Source organism: Perognathus longimembris, chromosome 24, assembly GCF_023159225.1.
Source record: "Perognathus longimembris pacificus isolate PPM17 chromosome 24, ASM2315922v1, whole genome shotgun sequence".
NCBI classification, from domain to species: domain Eukaryota; kingdom Metazoa; phylum Chordata; class Mammalia; order Rodentia; family Heteromyidae; genus Perognathus; species Perognathus longimembris.
The window spans coordinates 17958571-17977447 of record NC_063184.1 but is presented as its reverse complement, the minus strand read 5'-3'; the positions used below and the strand labels follow the sequence as shown (position 1 = coordinate 17977447).

General features: G+C 37.6%; 1 protein-coding gene across 2 annotated transcripts in view; it reads right to left on the bottom strand.

The window, feature by feature from the left end:
• The window catches only part of Ppp3ca (protein phosphatase 3 catalytic subunit alpha), a 239195-nt gene that overhangs the window by 110025 nt on the left and 110293 nt on the right, over positions 1 to 18877 (bottom strand). For both annotated transcript variants that reach the window (XM_048333461.1, XM_048333462.1), the window contains exon 2: positions 13461 to 13661. In XM_048333461.1, the coding sequence (XP_048189418.1) occupies positions 13461 to 13661 (201 nt within the window). The remainder of the gene's footprint in view (positions 1 to 13460; positions 13662 to 18877) is intronic.

Below are 18877 nucleotides of genomic sequence, written 5' to 3'. Positions count from 1 at the left end.
TGCTAAAAAAAATTCTCACCCAACTTTACTTTGTATTTTCAAAGTTTACTTAAAATCATGCTTACTGATCCTTAAATTAATTTATTCTTTCCAATGAATGCAGCCACAATGTCTCCTATTCGACTTATACAGGTCCGATTATGCTTCTTTTTCTGTGGACATGTCTAGGATTTCCCAGAGAAATCTTATAAATATACTTGTTTTTGCTATTTCCATTCTCTTCTTCTCCTCTACCATTTCAAACTGGACAATTATATGTGGCGAATCAACCTGGAAATCCATTCCAGGCTATCCTCAAAATGGTTGTCTATTTCCATGGTAATTTTACCATCAGCTCCTTTGTGGGAACAAGCATTTGTCATTATATAAACCTAGTCATCAACAAACCTAACCTAAAACCTGAAAGCCTTAAAGGTCACCTAGACCTCCCCCATTCAAGGCAAAGGGTTCCTGGTAGCTCATGGCCTAATTCGTCAGATCGTGCATGTGTCACCACTAAGTCCTTTCCTCACTCTGAGAACTTGAATTGCCTGGTGACCTTGAGTCATCAGATAATGATTTCTATGACTCCTGGCTAGCTTCCAATGATTTTTCTTTGTCCACGGATCCTAAGATTTTTGTCTAACTTGACCAGACCCTTCTGCCCATAATCTCACAAACCCCTTCATCATATTCTTCCTCTTTCGATATACAAGTTGCTTTTCATGAACAACCGGTTTCTAAAACAATAAGCTAGGTCCTTTGATTCATCCTATGCCACAGGTGTCCAGGACGGCACAGGTCCTCTTCTATGTGATCTGAGTTCCGTGAATGGCTACTTTGAAAAATAAAGCTGCAGAACTAGGTTCGAATTCTGTCCATAATCTCACTACGTTTTTTTTTTTTTTTAAGTTTGCCATCTTTTGGATATCATCCCAAGAAATCTATCACCTGACTAAGGAATTCAGTCAACAATAGAGTCATATACTCCTCATTGAAGCTCATGTGGTTCCTGGACTAACCACCACCTGCCTTGTTAGGTGACTCACCAATGACAAGAAACCCACAGCACTGTCCCTCATAACTTCATTACCCTGGATAAGATCCTGACAGTATTCACACAGTGCTCAGTCCAAGTAACCGCCACGTCTTTGCCACCAGCAATCTACCTGATGTCTTTGCCATAACCTGACAGGTTAGAGAGTGGACTATTTCACTTCCCTTGAACTGAAACCATGATGTGATACTAAGAGCCACTGGACACTATTTGTATGTCGGTGCTCAGTACAGTGCCCATTTCAGGATAAATTCCCCCAAACCAAAATTTATTTTTAAAAAAATCATCTTAATGTGTCAATCGATACTGTTTATTTTTGACAATAGGTTGCTTGTGTCTCATGAGCAAAATTCAGGAATTTCAGCTAAACAACCCCTCATTAGCCACTATTTACTCACTGTAAGTGATTACAATTGGTCTATGCTGTGCTATTCTTTATTTCTAGGATAATGAAACTGGAAGAAGATGAAAGCAGTATTAATCTTATCTTACAAGAAGGTAATATATAAAAGGATATCCAGGACTGCTAAGTTAAATGATAATCTAATCTTTCATTGATATTCAACAAAATCAAATAAAATTAAATAATCATTAAGCATCTAATACATGCAGGCACTGGGATAGATAATATGGATGATTTGGAGAAGTTTCGGATATAGTGATTTTCCATAAAGAAACTGCAATCTATGTAGAGATAAGATAAACATCAAATAGCAAGCAAACGTAACAAGCTATATGATATAAGGCAAAAGGAAAATCTTACTCTTTGAAGATGAAGGAAATCTTAGAGGACATAGACTTGAGCCTCCTCTTGAGAAATGTATAGAATTTAAGTCAAAGGAAATAGAAAAAATAAGACAGAAGGCATACTTCAAGTGGACAGAATTTTCGTTATATATGCCATGATTGGAGAGACCAAGTGACCAGTATTCATTAAAAAAGAACAATCTGTTAGCCTCTATCTGGAAAGGGGTAGGTCTTATGGTAGTAGTTAGGGTTATATATGTAGGTAATAATTTCTACTGAAGATATCAATTGATTCTGACTTTGTATTAGAATATAGGTTCTGCAATGTAAAATGAAGATCCATGCATAAGAATAGCTTAAATGAGGAATTATTTTTTAAAAATTTAAATAATTTGGGCTAATGTGGGGCATACAAATCCTATGATGATGCATGGCCAGACTCAACACATGACTTCTGTCTTATGGCCAGGATCCTAAGTATATATTGCTAAAAAGTGGGAATAATAATAAGGATGACATTATAATTCTTTTGAGTTGATGTCCTCAAAGTGGTACTTATCACTTTTGCTCAACACTCCCTAATCAGAACTTACTATCTGGTAGTTAACTTAGTCATAGCTAGCTAGCTAGACAGGAAGACAGATGATGGATAGAATACTAGGAAATTTTAGCCTTCAGTCCAGTTGATTGGCCATCTGAACCACTTATATAAGCTAACACTGGTAGAATATTTATTAGGAGATAAGAAATACATTGACTCCAAGAGAAGGAAACAGGAGGATTTTATTGTTGTCATTATGTTTAATGTGGTAGGTGAACTTCCTTTGGCATACTCCATGTGGTTACTGTATATGATTTTGGTACACTGGATATTGTATATATGCTTGCCTGAACTAGGGAATGGAAAGAAAAATGATGGAAGGTGTAATAAATATGAAAGAAATGTACTCACAACCTTATTATGTAACTGTCCCCCCTCTGTACATCACCTTGTCAATAAAATTTAATTAAAAGACAGAAATACATAGAATAGACTAAGTCTGGTAGAATGGTACTTTAAATTAATACTACAGACACTTGTCAAAGCAAATATAGAAAATTTTATTATGAGATTGCATATGATAAAATTTGCATTATTATACCACTATAAACACTGCACCTCCTTTCTTGAAACAAGTTTTTTCTACTTGCTGTTTTGTGAAAAATCAGTCTATAAAAGACGCCAGTGTTGGTATCAAGTCTATTGCATGGCTTTGCTTTCCCTCATTCTTGCTCTAAAATCCCACTGTTCTCTACCAGATTCCTCATACAGTAAGATACACTTACTCTAAGAACCTTGCTCCACTGATTTTAGGATTAGTGCCATAAGGAATGGTGAATCAGAGATGCTTTTTGAATAATGGAGAGTGGTAAGCAAAATTGCACTTTAATGAAATGAAGGGTAGTTTTGTGCAAAATCACTTGGGAGCATAAAATAGTGTGTTTTAGAGCATAGATGGAAAGAGTTGTAAATAGAACACAGTTTCTGCCAAGCGGAAGTAACAAATAGTGCACTGTAAAGGCATGTACTCCCAAAGATAAAACCAGGGATATCAGAAAAAAAAAAAAGATAAGTGACTCCCCTAGATGTCTAGGGTATGTGACTGTATGACCATGAACTAGAGAGTGAAAATGATCAAAGACATAGAACCTAATAGCATAAGTTCAACTGAAGCAGTAAGAAGAGGAGAGACTATGACTACACTGGTTAGGTGGGATACTGGTAAAGTCTAATAAACCCAGAGATGGTATAATATGCTGTCTTGAGGCCCAGGCTGAGGAACCTGCTTTTGATAATAAGCTCCTGGATGTAGCACAGATATGTTACTTGTCAAGCTTCAGTTTCTTCTTCTGTAATAACTTATATCCAATATGGTAGCCCCTCACCACATGCAATCATTGAACACCTGCAACATGGTGAGTCAGAATAAAATGTACTGCTATTACAAAATAAGTCATAATCCAAAGGTATTAAACAGCGAACATAAAATATGTACTTAATAACATATTAGGTACATGTTGAAATGACAATATTTATAGCTTAAGTTAAATAAAATATATTATTATCAAGATTAACTTCAGCTTTTTCTTTAAATTAAAAAAAAATTACTACTGGGGCTCAAACTATAGTTGTTCTGACCGAGTTCCTCCCTACCAAGGGATTAACAATAGCACCAAGCTCGCCAGGTTGTCCATTACAGGGCACACAGCCCTGGGTGCATTGTAAGGCATGACTTAAGAGTCCAAAATATGCTCGTTATCATTCTTCATGGATTTGCGGGACAAGAGCTAGGTACTTTTTCCATGGTGAAAGAGGCAGCGCACTCTAGTCTTGGGCAGGAATCTGAGTCATGGGTAAAGGGAACTGTGGTAGATCTGCAGAGATGGAAAAAGCCCTCTCCCCAAAAGAAGGGGAGAAGCCATTCCTCAATTCAGCTAAGAGGGAGGCTAAAATGCAATTCTAAATGACAGTCAAAGCCCCCAGGAAATTTTCTTGATCCCCAAACTTACCTATCAATTTTCTTTAAACCAAAAAGGAAGTAAAAATTTCAGACAAGAATCAAGCAAATACTTCAATTGGTTTCTTTGGCCAATGCAATTTGCAGCCAATAATGCTTGACCAGTATTTTAAAGGAAAGGGAATAACAAAGAAGAAATTCATTTTAGAGTTCAAACTTCCCTAAAAGGCCACTAGGAATTGAGGTTTAAAGTTAATTTCATTGAGGGGTATAGTTAGAATTTCAGATAATTATAATTTATTCATGTCTAAACACTCCTTGTCATTCCAAGGAAAAAAATCTCTAAAGCTGAAGTGTAGACATAAGACCATGTGTGGGAAAAAGGCAAATTTAAAAAAAGGTTATGCATGTTCATTTATGTTTAAAACATTACTAGACTCTCCACATAGTATAATCGTTTTGCTGCTTCATTGATAACTGTACGTATCCTTCTCGAAGAGTCATATAATATAGAGGAAATAATGTGGTTGCTTACAACATAAGTATTGATTAGTAGACATTTGTTTCAAAGCATTCATTTAATGACATCAGAAAATGTCCTACTTAAGAATTATTTTAATCAGGTGCCTTTGGCCAACCTCCAGCCCTCATAAGACATTGGGTCCAGTAAGCACATTGCCTGGGTTTCTCTAATGAGAACTGGAGATACAGCTAAGGGGTAGAAAACTTGCCTAGCATTCACAAGGCCTAAGGTCCAATCCCAAACTATACACACACACACACACACACACACACACACACACACACACACACACACACCATATTATACACACACACACACACACACACACACACACACACCATATTATAATAAACCGGCCAGAACCCTGTAGATTATAAATTTATCATATCTGAAAACTTGGACAAACTCTGTAAATCTATGCCTCAATTTTTCATACAAAATAATATCTATCACCAAAAGTTATTATTAAGTTGATTTTCTGCTTTAAATAGAAACTAAAATATTAGCTACTCTCTGAAAATGGTTTATATTTCTCCATTGTACACAAAAGAATAAAGGTATATCTGAGGCCAGTCAATACATAGTGTTTGGATACAGGATCCTTTAACCTACAATTTCTTCTCCAGCTGCATTTGTTATTTGTATGGTGTTACCTTATTCAAAGAATATTGACATATGAAGGCATTCTCATTAAGAGAGCCTGCGCTTTTCAGAAAACCCTTTAACAAAAAGGTTTACAACAAAACATCCTGAAATAGTGTAGGGTCACCAATGGGAAGGGATTAAAAAAAAAGTCACTGAAAAATCTTGTAACACTTTTTGAACTAAAATGTCACAAAGCAACCTACAGCTAAACATTCCTTGAGAGATGTAAAATCAAGATAATTCACCATCATTGTTCTATGAACTGCTATATCAAAAGTCAATCGCTCACTTTTGAAAAGGTGCATTTGTGTCAGATTGCCAGTGATCAAAAACAAAGAATCATTCCTTTCAGAAAGGCCACTTCTGCATATTTAGTTTGTACTAATTGCAGAAATATCTTTAATGGCTAATATTTGATAGTTATTTTGTCTTTTCTTTCTAATTGATGTCCTGACACTATTAAAACTATTAATAAAAATAAACTTTATTTTTTAAAAATTAAAATCCATTTGGAATTTTGAAAGGAAGAACAGGAAACCGTTGTAAGCCCAAAGATCTGCCTTCTACTTTTATCCATTGCAAAGACCTCTTAGTCTTTCCTTAGATCAGCTAAGGACATGCACAGCCTGCTATACTATCCAGACTAGTACAGTTGAAAAGCCTCTATACATGAAGTCAGCAAACAAAACAACAAACTTGGAGTACATATAAAACACAATAGAGCAACTATCAGGAGAAGAATATCTCTAGCAATAAAATAACTGCCATCTACCTGTGAATCACGTACATACAAACCGGCACCTTTCTGCAAAGCAGCCACAATTATTTTGTCAGGGGCTAGGGAAAAATGTCCTTTTAACATTGCCGCAGTTCAGGTTTCCATGTGGAATGGACATTTTATATCAATAATGAAAACAACTTGCTAACTTTCACCTAGCTTTGATACATATTTCATAAATCTTACCAGCTAATATCTCGAAGAAAGCAAAGACAAGAGTGGTTACAATGAAGCTAAGTTCCACCTTGGAAGGGGTTAGCCTTTAATGTTTAAAACAGGATGAAGAGAATTTCAAATGCATGATTGCTGCTTCATGTTCAGATGTTTTTGGTAATTTCTGAGTCCTCCTATGATATACACATACCCAATCAAGATTTACCATTTAAAAACTAAATGAATACAGATGATTAGGATTTGAAAGGTGATTTTGAATGTCTATACATTTCTGTGGCAAATTTGAGTTCTAATACCTTAAGCCTAATTATCTTTTTTGTTTTTAAGTAAAGAATCAGATAATTATGCTAGTGTAGAACAAAGAAAACTGGCATTGCTTTGAGAAAACAGAAAGGAAGGTACAAAAGATCTGTTCTTTGAAAGTAGGAACAAATACCATCGCACGTCATTTCCAATCTCTCATGGACATAGGACATAAGACTGGGATGGCAAGTACAGCTAGATTACAGAACCATACCACCAGATGGCATCTGAAGGCAGGCACCACCTGCAGAGATCCCAAGTAATACTGTTTCATGAAGTCCAAATGGATTCCTTCATAGTACAAGGTCGACAGCTCATCACAAAATCAAAAAGAAGCCCAATAATAATGTCTTTAGAAAAAATAGGGTCTTGAAAGTGACAATAAAAAAAATAGAGTCTTGAGTAGAGTGACAACCTGAACCTGAAAAGAAAAGCTGTGTAAATAAAACAATCTTTTTTTTTTCCCCTGAAGAACAAAGAACTCATTATAAATTGAGCCTGAAGAGAAAGGCAAAGCTCACCAATCACTTATGTTTGCTTCACTTTTGCATACAATTTTCTCTTTTATTTTTTCAGTGTCCTCTTGACTGTGAAAGGGGGTAGTGATGAAGCACAGAGCATGAAGAAAAAAAATTAAGAAACTTTCATTTCTTTCCTTTATATACACTCTAGAACCTGAAGTTCCAATTAGACAGCCTTGGCTGCCTCAATGGTCCAGGACTTTTAAGCAAAAAGAAAGACCACATTGTATATTTAATTCTTTAAGAAAGTATGGACAAGATGTTCCAAAATCAAAATACAATTTCCTTTCTTAAAAAAAGCTCTTAAAAATGCTGATAATTCCTTTGATGGAAGTTTGCTGTTTTTTCTCTATTTTACAAAAAAAAACCATTTTGTAATGTTATTCTCACATGATAAAAGGACCTCAATGTGGTATTTTTTGACAAAGGAGTTCCCCTTCAACAAAGCAGTTTATGAATGCAGTGTATCTTGATCAACACCACCTCTTTCAATAGTCACCATTCCTCCCAACCGACCCCTTTCTTTACTTATCTTAAATTTAGGTTATACATTTACTTTACAAACTATCCTAGTAGATATATGTCAGAGTAAACTTTCATAGGGTTCTCCTCAACTTGTTTTTACTGAGAAACCCAGAATGTGGTTTAGAAGTGGAGTGCTTGCCTAGCATGCATGAAGCCCTGGGTTCGATCGATTCCTCAGCACCACAAAAATGGAAAGAGCCAGACGTGGCACTGTGGCTCAAGGGGTAGAGTACCAGCCTTGAGCAAAAAGAAGCCAGGAACAGTGCTCAGGCTCTGAGTTCAAGCCCCAGGACAGGCTAAGTAAATAAATAAACTCTATGCCCCAATATACTGAGCAGTATTCTTTTTCTCTCCCTCCTCATGTTATAGCAATACATTTTTACTTAAAATAATAATTATACAGAGCAGACAATATAGTCTATTCCCTCCATTTATTGAGAACCTTTAACATCAGTATTGTTCATATGCTTTTTCAGTAACAAGTAGGAATAAATTTTTGAATAAAGTGAAAACACTCAGTAGTACAAACGGTAAATAGCATATGCAAAACAGTATAAATGTGAGCTATATGGACTATGGCCTGACCAAAGCTCAATCCGAGCACTTAAAAACAGTGGTTCAGGGCTGGGGATATAGCCTAGTGGCAAGAGTGCCTGCCTCGGTATACCCGAGGCCCTAGGTTCGATTCCCCAGCACCACATATACAGAAAACGGCCAGAAGCGGCGCTGTGGCTCAAGTGGCAGAGTGCTAGCCTTGAGCGGGAAGAAGCCAGGGACAGTGCTTAGGCCCTGAGTCCAAGGCCCAGGACTGGCAAAAAAAAAAAAAAAAAAAAAACAGTGGTTCATACACTCTGGTAGTCATCAAGAGCCTCCTTATGAGCATCACATTCTCAAATCCTTCTCTGCATCTACTTCAGAGCCAATGAACCTGGAACCTGGAGGTCCAAATTGCTGATCTGTGGGTTACAAAGTCATCCAGGTGTTTCTAATTTGTGTTCAAGTTTGGAAACACAGACTTTGGCACTTTTTTCTCTCCCTTTTCTCATTTGTAAATGGGTTTCCTAGGAACAACTATACAAGACCAAAGAGGTGAACGGATCAACAAATCAGTGAAAAGGCTTTGGCTCACAAGCAAAGACCTAAATTAAGGAGAATAAAGACAAGAAAATGATGTGCTCCTGCCACAGGCTGGGACAGAAATACACTGGCTTGCCAGCAGTAGGCCGGGTACCAAAATAGGCCTCAGAGTGCAGAGTAGGCCTTAAAGATTGGCCTCTGAAACTGCAAGCAGGCAAGATGACCCAGAAGTAATATTTTATCCCCATATGAACCAAAGCCATGGTGCTTCATAATGACAAATGATAGTATGAGAAGAATAAACACTGCTCTTTTAGGTCCCCGATCAGATTCCAATCCCCACTTTACTCTCCCCAGAGTCCAGGCAAGGGGAATTCTCCTAATTGACGTCAGCTGCTGTAAGGGAAGGAATGCCATGACCTTAAACTTGGCCACTGGTCCACTCTCACAGCCAGGAACAAAGCCAGAGGGTTCTCCTGGCAACTGCCTGACATGCTAAATGGCAGGCCCAGCCACGGAGGGAATCCTTTTTCTGCCACAGGGACAAATCCCCCCCCCCCCTTGCAGGAAACAGACAAAGCAGAGAGATTAGCAGTTTGCCCAGCTGATGCTGGCCTATCCCCTCCCTCCAGAGAGCAGAAAATGAGGTCCAAATCGGTCTGCTCAGAAAGCTAACCTCCAGGTCTGCCTCTGCTTTATAAATGAGTGGAAAGTTCTCTGCTATGTCAAAGGGAAAACAGGAAAATCTGAGCACGAAGAAATGTAGCAAGCTGGCCGTCCTCACAGAGACTTTAATAAGAGCTGATTTAAAAAAAAAATTGAAATGGCACAGATATTTGATTTTAAAATTTTTAAATCAACATTAACAGTCATTTTTTTAAAGGTCCTGTAATTAAAAGACAAAAAAAAAAAAGGATCAAATTCTCCATCCCTACCCTGCCAAATCAAATAAATCTTTCTCCTAGGAGTACTTCCAGCCTTGTCTCTTGCTGGATAATAGTCTGCCACTAACTTCATCATGACACTCCCTTGCTCAACGACCCCACGGTCCCACTGTGGACTTGTTACCCTGGCCTTTCCACTTCTGTATCATTCTACTCCCTGCCTCCACTTCTCACATATCTCTCTATAACAAACCTTCAAGGACACACTTTTTCATTCTACAAAAGATGTCTGTGTCATTCATTTGTCATCGTCTTTACCCAGAAAATCCTTTGTGGCTTTATTTTTTCACATGCTAAGAGTTCAGTTTTAATACATAACCCATTCAGATTATCACATCATCTGCTGATACTTTCTTAGCTTACATCCCCTTTTTCTGAGTGTCTAACTGGTTTTAGACACCTGCATTACAGTTATTAATAAAATGTACAGTTATACCTGACTAATGTGCCCAGCTCCCTCCCTAGATTCTTAATGACCTAGTCAAAGATGATATTTCATGTTTTTTATCCTCCACAGTCTTTATTTTCTAGAGTTCTCAATCCATATTCAGGACTGGTAGGATTGTAGCTGATTGTTAAAACTCAAAGGTGAAATGCAATCAATGAACACTATCAGGGATACAGGGAAACAAAAGACACAATTTTTTTGCCCCTGGATTTAAATTAGCTATATTCTTTTGTATATTTCCTACTTAGCTTGGATAATCAGGTCAGATCCTTTCATTCACTCAATGAGTAGATATACTTATGTCTAGGCAAATACATGTTTCAGTTTTTCCGATTTTATTTGGAGCCCTTGAAAGGCACGGAATGAATTAGGTCTTATTCGCACCTACATAACTCACATCACCTGTGCTAGTAAAGGGTCTAATAAAATTTCCTTCAGTTGAATTATCAAAGTGAATGGCCATAGTCATATATGACAACACTTTTTATTTTCCTTTTATGGAGTACTGAAGTTAGAATTCAGGGCCTCATGCTTGCTAGGCAGGTGCTATACTGCTGACCTATGACATCAATCCTTTTTTATACTGGTTATTTCTGAGACAGAATCTCATTTCCTACTCTGACATGTGTCTGGACCAAAATCCACCTATCTTAAGTTTCTCAGCATAGCTAGGATAACCAGTGTATGCCACCACACCCAGCTTTTCCTTTTGAGATGAGGGTCTCATGAACTTTTCTGTTGGAGCTGGCTTCCAATCATGATCCTCCCAATCTCAGCCTCCTACAAAAGCTAGCACTACAAGTGTGAGCCACTGGCGCTTGGTGATTATTTTTAATGTTCCATTTGTATATTTGCAAGGGGATGAATACATACACAACTCAATTTCCAGAAGAAAGCCAGGAAGAGAAAATATTTTTCTTCCCTACAATATGCTTAACTCATAAATACACTCTTTGAGTTAAACTTCTCCAGTGAGAATGACAACTCTAATTAGGCAAATTAACTTAAAGAAAAGTTGCTCTTACATTCTGATTTCCTTGTTTTGATTGGGGACCCACAGGATAGCTTGCTTTCCTGCCTGATCCCACATGCCCACTGACTGTGGGCAAGTCTAGTGTGTGTTACTGTCCTATTTAGAGGGATGGGAGCAAGGATCCTCACTAGGAGTAGACAGCTTCCTGATTCAGTTGTCTTCAGCAAATTAAAATGTACAGAATTTTAAAGGGGAAAAATGGTCTAAATGAACCCAAACCTTTCAAACCAAACTAGGGCAGGGGTGGGGAGCGTTAGTGTAGAAGTACAGAAAGGAATAGGATTCAAGACTCTGTCAGACTGCTTCTTGTGCTTCCTTCTGGGACTGACAGAGCCTAATCCAACCGAAGAGATAGATACTAATTTATTCGAGAAAATAACTTACTCTGAATTCCTATTTTTCATCTTTCCTTTTAACTGTCATTATAATTTTCATTAACACCTACTGGGCTTATTAGTGAATTTCACGTGAATTCTCCAATGGAAACTGCACATTATCAAGTGAAATGGAGAAAAGAAAATCAACCCAATAAAATATCATGTTATTTATTCACGTCAAGAACAAATGAGTTTAATGAAAAAGATGTTATAAATGCTTATATTTTGCCATTAGTTGGAGTTAGAAATAACAGTTCATCTGAAAGTGATTTCACGGCTATGGATTTTTCACTAGTATTTGGATACTAAAAAAGAACATTTTTATACCTAAGAAGGTTTTTAAAAAGCATCACTTTGTCCTTACAGTTTGGTTCCTATGAATTGGTGGTAATGTCTGGTCTCTGTTTTATAAAATGGAAAAAGAAATGGTTCATAGTGATAAGCATGGGGAATCCGCTTGATTTAGTCACTGATGGTTCAGCACAAGACTAATACAACTAGAGCATACTCCTCCTGCTTCCTATCTCTACCCTTGGTCAATCTTTTTCTAAATTAAAGACAAGAAAAACAATATTGTATTGTCAACCAAATAAGGTGAAGAATGCCAATGACTTTGGAATAAAAATCTATAGGAACCTTTCCGTCACCAAAGGTCTAGCTGGATATTCACAACAGCTTATGTTTTCCCCAGCAGTAATATTCAAACATATATAAAGAACAACACTTTATAAGCACATAAACATAGAGGAAAAAGAATCACTCTCTAGTATATAACATACTTTTAAATGTCCCCTTTCCTTCAAAATGGACGATATTCTTTGTCTCAAGGTATAGCAATATTTAAGGGAATAATAAACACGTTAGGCTCAGAATGAAAACCTGCAAGTTCAGCCAAGTTGACAAAAGTAGATCAAACTTCTCTAGGTATGAGATGCTCTGATTCCTAAGATTTCATTTTTATGACTTCAGAGTAGCTTACTTAGACAAAATAAATCTGTCTATAAGAAGTTATAGAACAAACACATTCAGAAAATAAAGATGATTTAGATTCTGGATGCATTCCTGAAGTCCCTGGTCCCAGGCTTGTCAAACTTCAGTGTGCATCAGCACAAGCCAGAGGACAAGCTGAAGGCCAGAATGCTGGCCTTGCCCCAGAAAAGCTGATTCAATTGGTGCCAGGAGGGTGATGAGAATTAACTAGTATTTAGATAGTAAAAAAATGTTAAGGTTGTAATATCTAAGAAATGCCACCCTGAGCTTCACACTTGAAGATACAAAGCTTTTAACACGCTCACTTCCTCCACTGCTGTGAAAGGTTTATGACACGTTGTCTAACTTTGCCCAATGAATAATCGGTATGCTTTGTTCTTAGTGTTTCTACAGACAAACATCTTGTGCACACTACTATTTGAAGCATAGCAACTATGTTGATGCTTTCTGCATGAAAAATAAAAATAGTTTTTGCACGTTTTCCTCCTACATTGTAAAGACCCAATGATCACAGTCTAACTTAACCTTAAATACCAAAATTAAGCATTTTACCTTCAAAAAGTTGATCTGTGTTTCTTCTAAAAATATATTTATTAAAACAGGTGACAATGTTAAAAAATCTAATTATGAATTCTTGACTTTTGACCCAGAAAAAAGATGTTAAAGTTCAACCTATGAGATTTATTGCCAATATATTTCATCCTTTAGAGTACAGATTCAACAGAAAAACAGCAGGATCCCTAAGGTATCTGAAAAGACTCACTGATAGCAAATCTTGCACGTGATGCTATAAACAAGGACATGTAGGCAATGAGGGGGTAGTGCCCAGGTAAGGACTTACCTGTGACTGGTGCATCAATATCCAGCAAGTTTTTTTCCTGTCGAAGAATTGAAGCACCCTCTGTTATTATTCTCAATGCAACACTCTCTTCCAGCCTTCCCTCCTTCATGAGATGTGCTTTTAAGATATCCACACGAGGCTTTCCATCATTATCAAACACTTCCTTTGCTGTAAGCCGGTGACTTGGAGGAAATGGAACAGCTGAAAGAGAAAAGATCCAGTTATTACATTAACTAAAACTCAACAACAGATGATACTATCACAACCACCAAACATCCATCCACATCACCAACCATCCAAAGGTGTATTTTTAAAAGTTCTCACATTAAAACATGATCAAAAAAAGTTCTCACATTAAAGCATGTTTGTGGATATAAATTATAGTTTTTTAAAATTCATTCTGCACTATTTCGTGCATCTGAAATAACTTTACTGAGTTCATTTTATTTATAGTTTTGGGGCTTCATTTGCATCTGAAGAGGAACTGTTGACAAAAAAATCAAGCTATCTGAACAACTGGGAAAATCCAGGTAATACTACTGAAACAGGTTTACTTGAATGAAAATTAAAAAAACTCTTAGATGCTGTTATTATTTTGAAAAGTGACTGCATAGGAGTTGTTCAAATGTCAGCAGGCAATGTGATTAAAAAGACTGAATCACGAGGCTGGGGATATGGCCTAGTGGCAAGAGAGCTTGCCTCGTATACATGAGGCCCTGGGTTCGATTCCCCAGCACCACATATACAGAAAACGGCCAGAAGTGGCGCTGTGGCTCAAGTGGCAGAGTGCTAGCCTTGAGCAAAAGGAAGCCAGGGACAGTGCTCAGGCCCTGAGTCCAAGGCCCAGGACTGGCCAAAAAAAAAAAGACTGAATCACGTCTCTTCTTTCCTGAATATATAAAAATTAAATATCAATTAAAAAACAAATGTATCTGTAAATATTTCCTACAGATACAATTTCAGTGTTACCAGTTACTAGTAAGAGAGTTTAAGAGATATTTTTTTCCACTTACAAGTTAAATCATCTACCTACAAAAAAAAACCTGATTATCTTCCTACAGGCTCATAGTGCAAGTTTATTTTTTATTTTAGATTTTGTTAGGCAACAAGCAAGTCCACTACCAGAAAGAAGTTCCTACATAGATAATCAAAGGCAAAGATGGTTCTGTACTTGGAAGGAAATTTCTCTTATTAAGACAAAGGATAGAAGAAGGAAGTTCAACTAGATTTTCTGTTCCAAGTCCAGGTCTGTCTTTGAGTTGACTTATCCCCTCACTATATAAGAAGAAAGCAGATATTTGTGAGCAAAAGGTATGAATATACTAAAAACAATAGGAAAGGAAAGTTTTTGTGTGCACCTGTGCACAATTCCACTGCAAAGACATCTGGGAGAGAAAGGAAGCAGTATAATATCAAAGAGGGAGATAGAAGTAATTAGGGAAATGATACAAAACAACTAACACTTATTGTTCAGACTGGGGCCCAATCATTCTTTCTTTCTCTCACTCCAAATTTTCTTAGAGAGACAATTTATCTGGTAACTATAATCCTCCTGTTATCTATGAGTCTCTAATGTAGCCCAAACACATTCACTGAACTCCTTGTAAGGTGCCAGATCATCTAATGATCCGGAGTCAGAAACAGTATTATGAATTTCTTATAAATGGCCCATAAGCCATTTAAAGACTCCTCTAATTTCTCTATTGCATGCAAGGATTCACTCACCAGAACACTCAGTTCTATTTGCATTACCTGGCAATGAGCCTAATCATAGTTCCATGTAACCTTCCTGAGCCTACTGTAAGGCCAGATACATTCAGCATCTTCATGTGATACTTCTGCTCTCAGGAAGAATACTTGTGAAAGAACAAACCCAGTCCTTCCAGACATATGCCAAGAAATTGTGTGCAATCTAATAGCCATGGTAAGTTTTCCAAGTGAAATTGTAACTACTTACTTTTTTCGTGAATAATTATTTATTGTCAAAGTGGTGTACAGAGGGGTTACAGTTTCATACGTAAGGCAGTGGGTACATTTCTTGTGCAATTTGTTACCTCCTCCCTCATTTTCCCTCACCCCCTTTTTCTTTCCCCTCCATGAGTTAGTTGTTCAGTTGGTTTAGTACTTTTAAAAAACAATCTAGAAAACTTTATGGACAAATGAAAGTATTGTCTTTCTCACAATTCAACCACATGGACTAAACTATACTGACACAATGAAGCAGCAGCAATAGACTCGGGGTGAGCAAGAAGCTTTTGTGGCCTCAGGAACCTGAGTGTAAACCCTAGCTCTGCACACTCACTAGCTCTTAAGACCTTGGGCAACTTAAATAACCTCCTCTGGCTTCAGTTACCTCACCTGGAAAGTGAGGATTAAATCTATCTGATGATTGTTATAATAACTAAAGTAAACAGTAATAGTAGTAGCTAACAGTTATGCAGCACTTACTTTATGCCAAGCATTGTTTAGGTAATAAAATCAGACATGGTGATAAAACTGTTAGACAAGTAGGGCCCCTGTACATGTGTTTATGTATAAACTCATTTAGTCCCCATAACATTACTGTGGGAGAGAAACCTGAGGCTCAAAAATATTAAGCACTTCGCCCAAGATAATCACCTGCTGATTTATGTGTAGGCACCCTCAAGTTTATTTTATTTTATTGCCAGTCCTGGGGCTTGGACTCAGGGCCTGAGCACTGTCCCTAGATTCTTTTTGCTCAAGGGTAGTAGTCTGCCAATTTGAGCTACAGCACCACTTCTGGCTTTTTCTATATATGTGGTGCCGAGGAATTGAATCTAGTGCTTCATGTATACAAGGCAAGCACTCTTGCCACTAGGCCATATTCCCAGCCCCTCCCTCAAGTTTAAACATAGGCAATCTGCTGCCATAGTACCTGTGTTAACCACCAAACTACACTGTTTCCAAGAAAAAGAAAAGCCATGAGTAAATCATTCTTTAGCAATGAAATCTAATGAATTCGGAGGTGTTTCTTACAAATAACCAGTTTTCTCATGAGAAATCAGCCTTTTTTATTATTCAAACAAAACAAAACACATATGGGGCTGCTCTATAAAACAAAACCCAAAATGAATAAATGCCAATGCAGAGTAGAATCCACATTTTAAATAAGTAGGAAAGGAATGAGGAAATGAGGCCATTAAACTTGGGAGCTATTTCCTCTATTTGTTTCTTTGCCCTCCTCAGTATGTGCTACCTGACTAACATAGTGTTCTTGTTTAAAAAACAAAACTGTAGAAACATTTTTGTTGACCACATTTTTGTCTTTCAATTGGGCTTCTGTATGTTTTTGAGAGAAGCAAATACCTTACCTAGCCAATTCTCAAAATTCTTCAGGCCACAGGTCATAAGTCAAGATATGGGATGGGACACAGAGAAGGAGAAACTTCAAAAGGATACTTGGGCCAAGGGCAAGGGCTGATTTTTTTTTCTTCTTTTTAAAGATTTCTCGATATTAGAGTTAAGACAACTGCCAAGCTTTAATGGCTCTGTGAAACTGAGGAAGAATTATAGGAGCACAGAAAGAAAGAGGCTGATTTATTGTCCGGCAGATAAAAGCAATGGGTTTCTATCACCTACACACACTGCTGGTCTTATTAAATTTAAGAGATGAAAGGATTAAACCTGAAAGTGCCAATGCATTTCAGGTGAGAGGCAAAAAGAGGGCACGCCAGGGAGAGCCTCATCTTCACAAATTAGACTTTTTCCAAGTCCTTCAACTCTCTCCACAACCAAGATCACGCCAATAACAGATGCTCCACCCTTCACTGCAGATCTTTTCACCTCCCAGGAATTGCCATTTCGAAGGTAACTAGCTAAGGAAAAGCCACTTGCTCTTAGGCATTGGAGTTGGCTCCAAATAAACTGGGGAAGGTTTGCTACTCAAAACAAAACAAAACAAACAAACAAAAATCCCATGTTTCCCACTGGCTTATAGAGATTGGACCTTTAACCAGTTAGACAGATGGCAGGGCCTGCAGGGAACCAAGATGAGCAAAACTCATGCCAGGAATTGACTGTAGAGATGGCCACAGCCAGAAAGATTTCTGGGACAGAAAAACAAGAGTGGGCTAATATTTGTGTATTTGGGTACTTTTTGGCTTCACAAAGAAATTGCCAGCCTTACAAAGGTCGCATTTATTTGCTTGCTCTGTTCACCTGGATTCCAACATGCAGGCCTGTGCCAAATACTGAGCAACAACTATTTGGACCAAAGAACCCAATGTTCTTGGAAAACATTTTTCTAATTAACTCATTGTGAAAGTGACTATATTGAATCAAATGAAATTACATTTGCTTTTGAACATTATAGGTTCTTTGTTGATACAGATTGGGCCTGAAGAAGTTAAGTGTGGGTATGCTGCTAAAAATTCACAAAGAGCTGTTTTGCTCAGTGATGGTTCATTCCAAAATAATTTTGTTACAACTGCTTGTAAGTGTGGAATTGTGTGTGTGTGTCCTTGACTGACAATTACATCTCCGATGGATTTAAAGGCAAACAGACCATGTATGAGAGTCAGACACTCCTTCATTGACAGTGAAATTTTCAGGCTGCGTCTAATGGATAAAGATATGATATTGTTTCTCTTCTGCTTTCTGGTTCCACCAGAGTTCTACTCACTGACATGGAGAAAAGTGACTAAAATACAAACCACAATCACATGGATCCAATATTGCTGCCTGTATAATTACTAAGGAAGATATTCCAGATATACATTAACCAGCAAGAAATAGTCCAAAGTCAGAAAAACCCATAGGCAGACTAATCTAGCCTTTATTGTGGCTGACTCTGGGGACCATACTTATACATGAAAAAGATCAAGGGTTTCACACTAAATGAGTTTTGTTCTTGTTGGTTTGCTCTGTGTGTGTGCGTGCACGTGTGTGTGTGTGTGTGTGTGTGTGTGTGTGTGTGTGTTTTCCAGGGCTTTAACTCAGAGCCTTGTACTCTCTCTTGGCTTTCTTGTTCACAGGTGGTACTCTACCACTTAAACCACACCTCCAATGCAGCATTTTGCTGGTTAGAGTCTTGTAGACTTTTCTACCAAGGCTAGCTTTGAACTGTGATTCTCTACATCTCAGCCTCCTGAGTAGTTTGGATTACACGCATGAGCTACAAGCCCCCCAAATAACTAAGTTTTAAAGAAACTGGTATGTGACTAAGTGTGCATGAGTGATCTGTGACCACTTGGGGGGATCCAGGTATCTGGAATTTGCTTCTCAAATCTGAGTCATTTCAGCCACTATTGAAGGCAATGCCACTGTTTTATAGGAGACACCTGAGAGACACTGTCATGGTAACCCTTCACTATTTGGAGGAATAAATTCCTGCTGCCTGACCAATGCTTGGGCTGCCTAGAGTAATAGTATAAATGCCGATACATGATTAAAAGAAT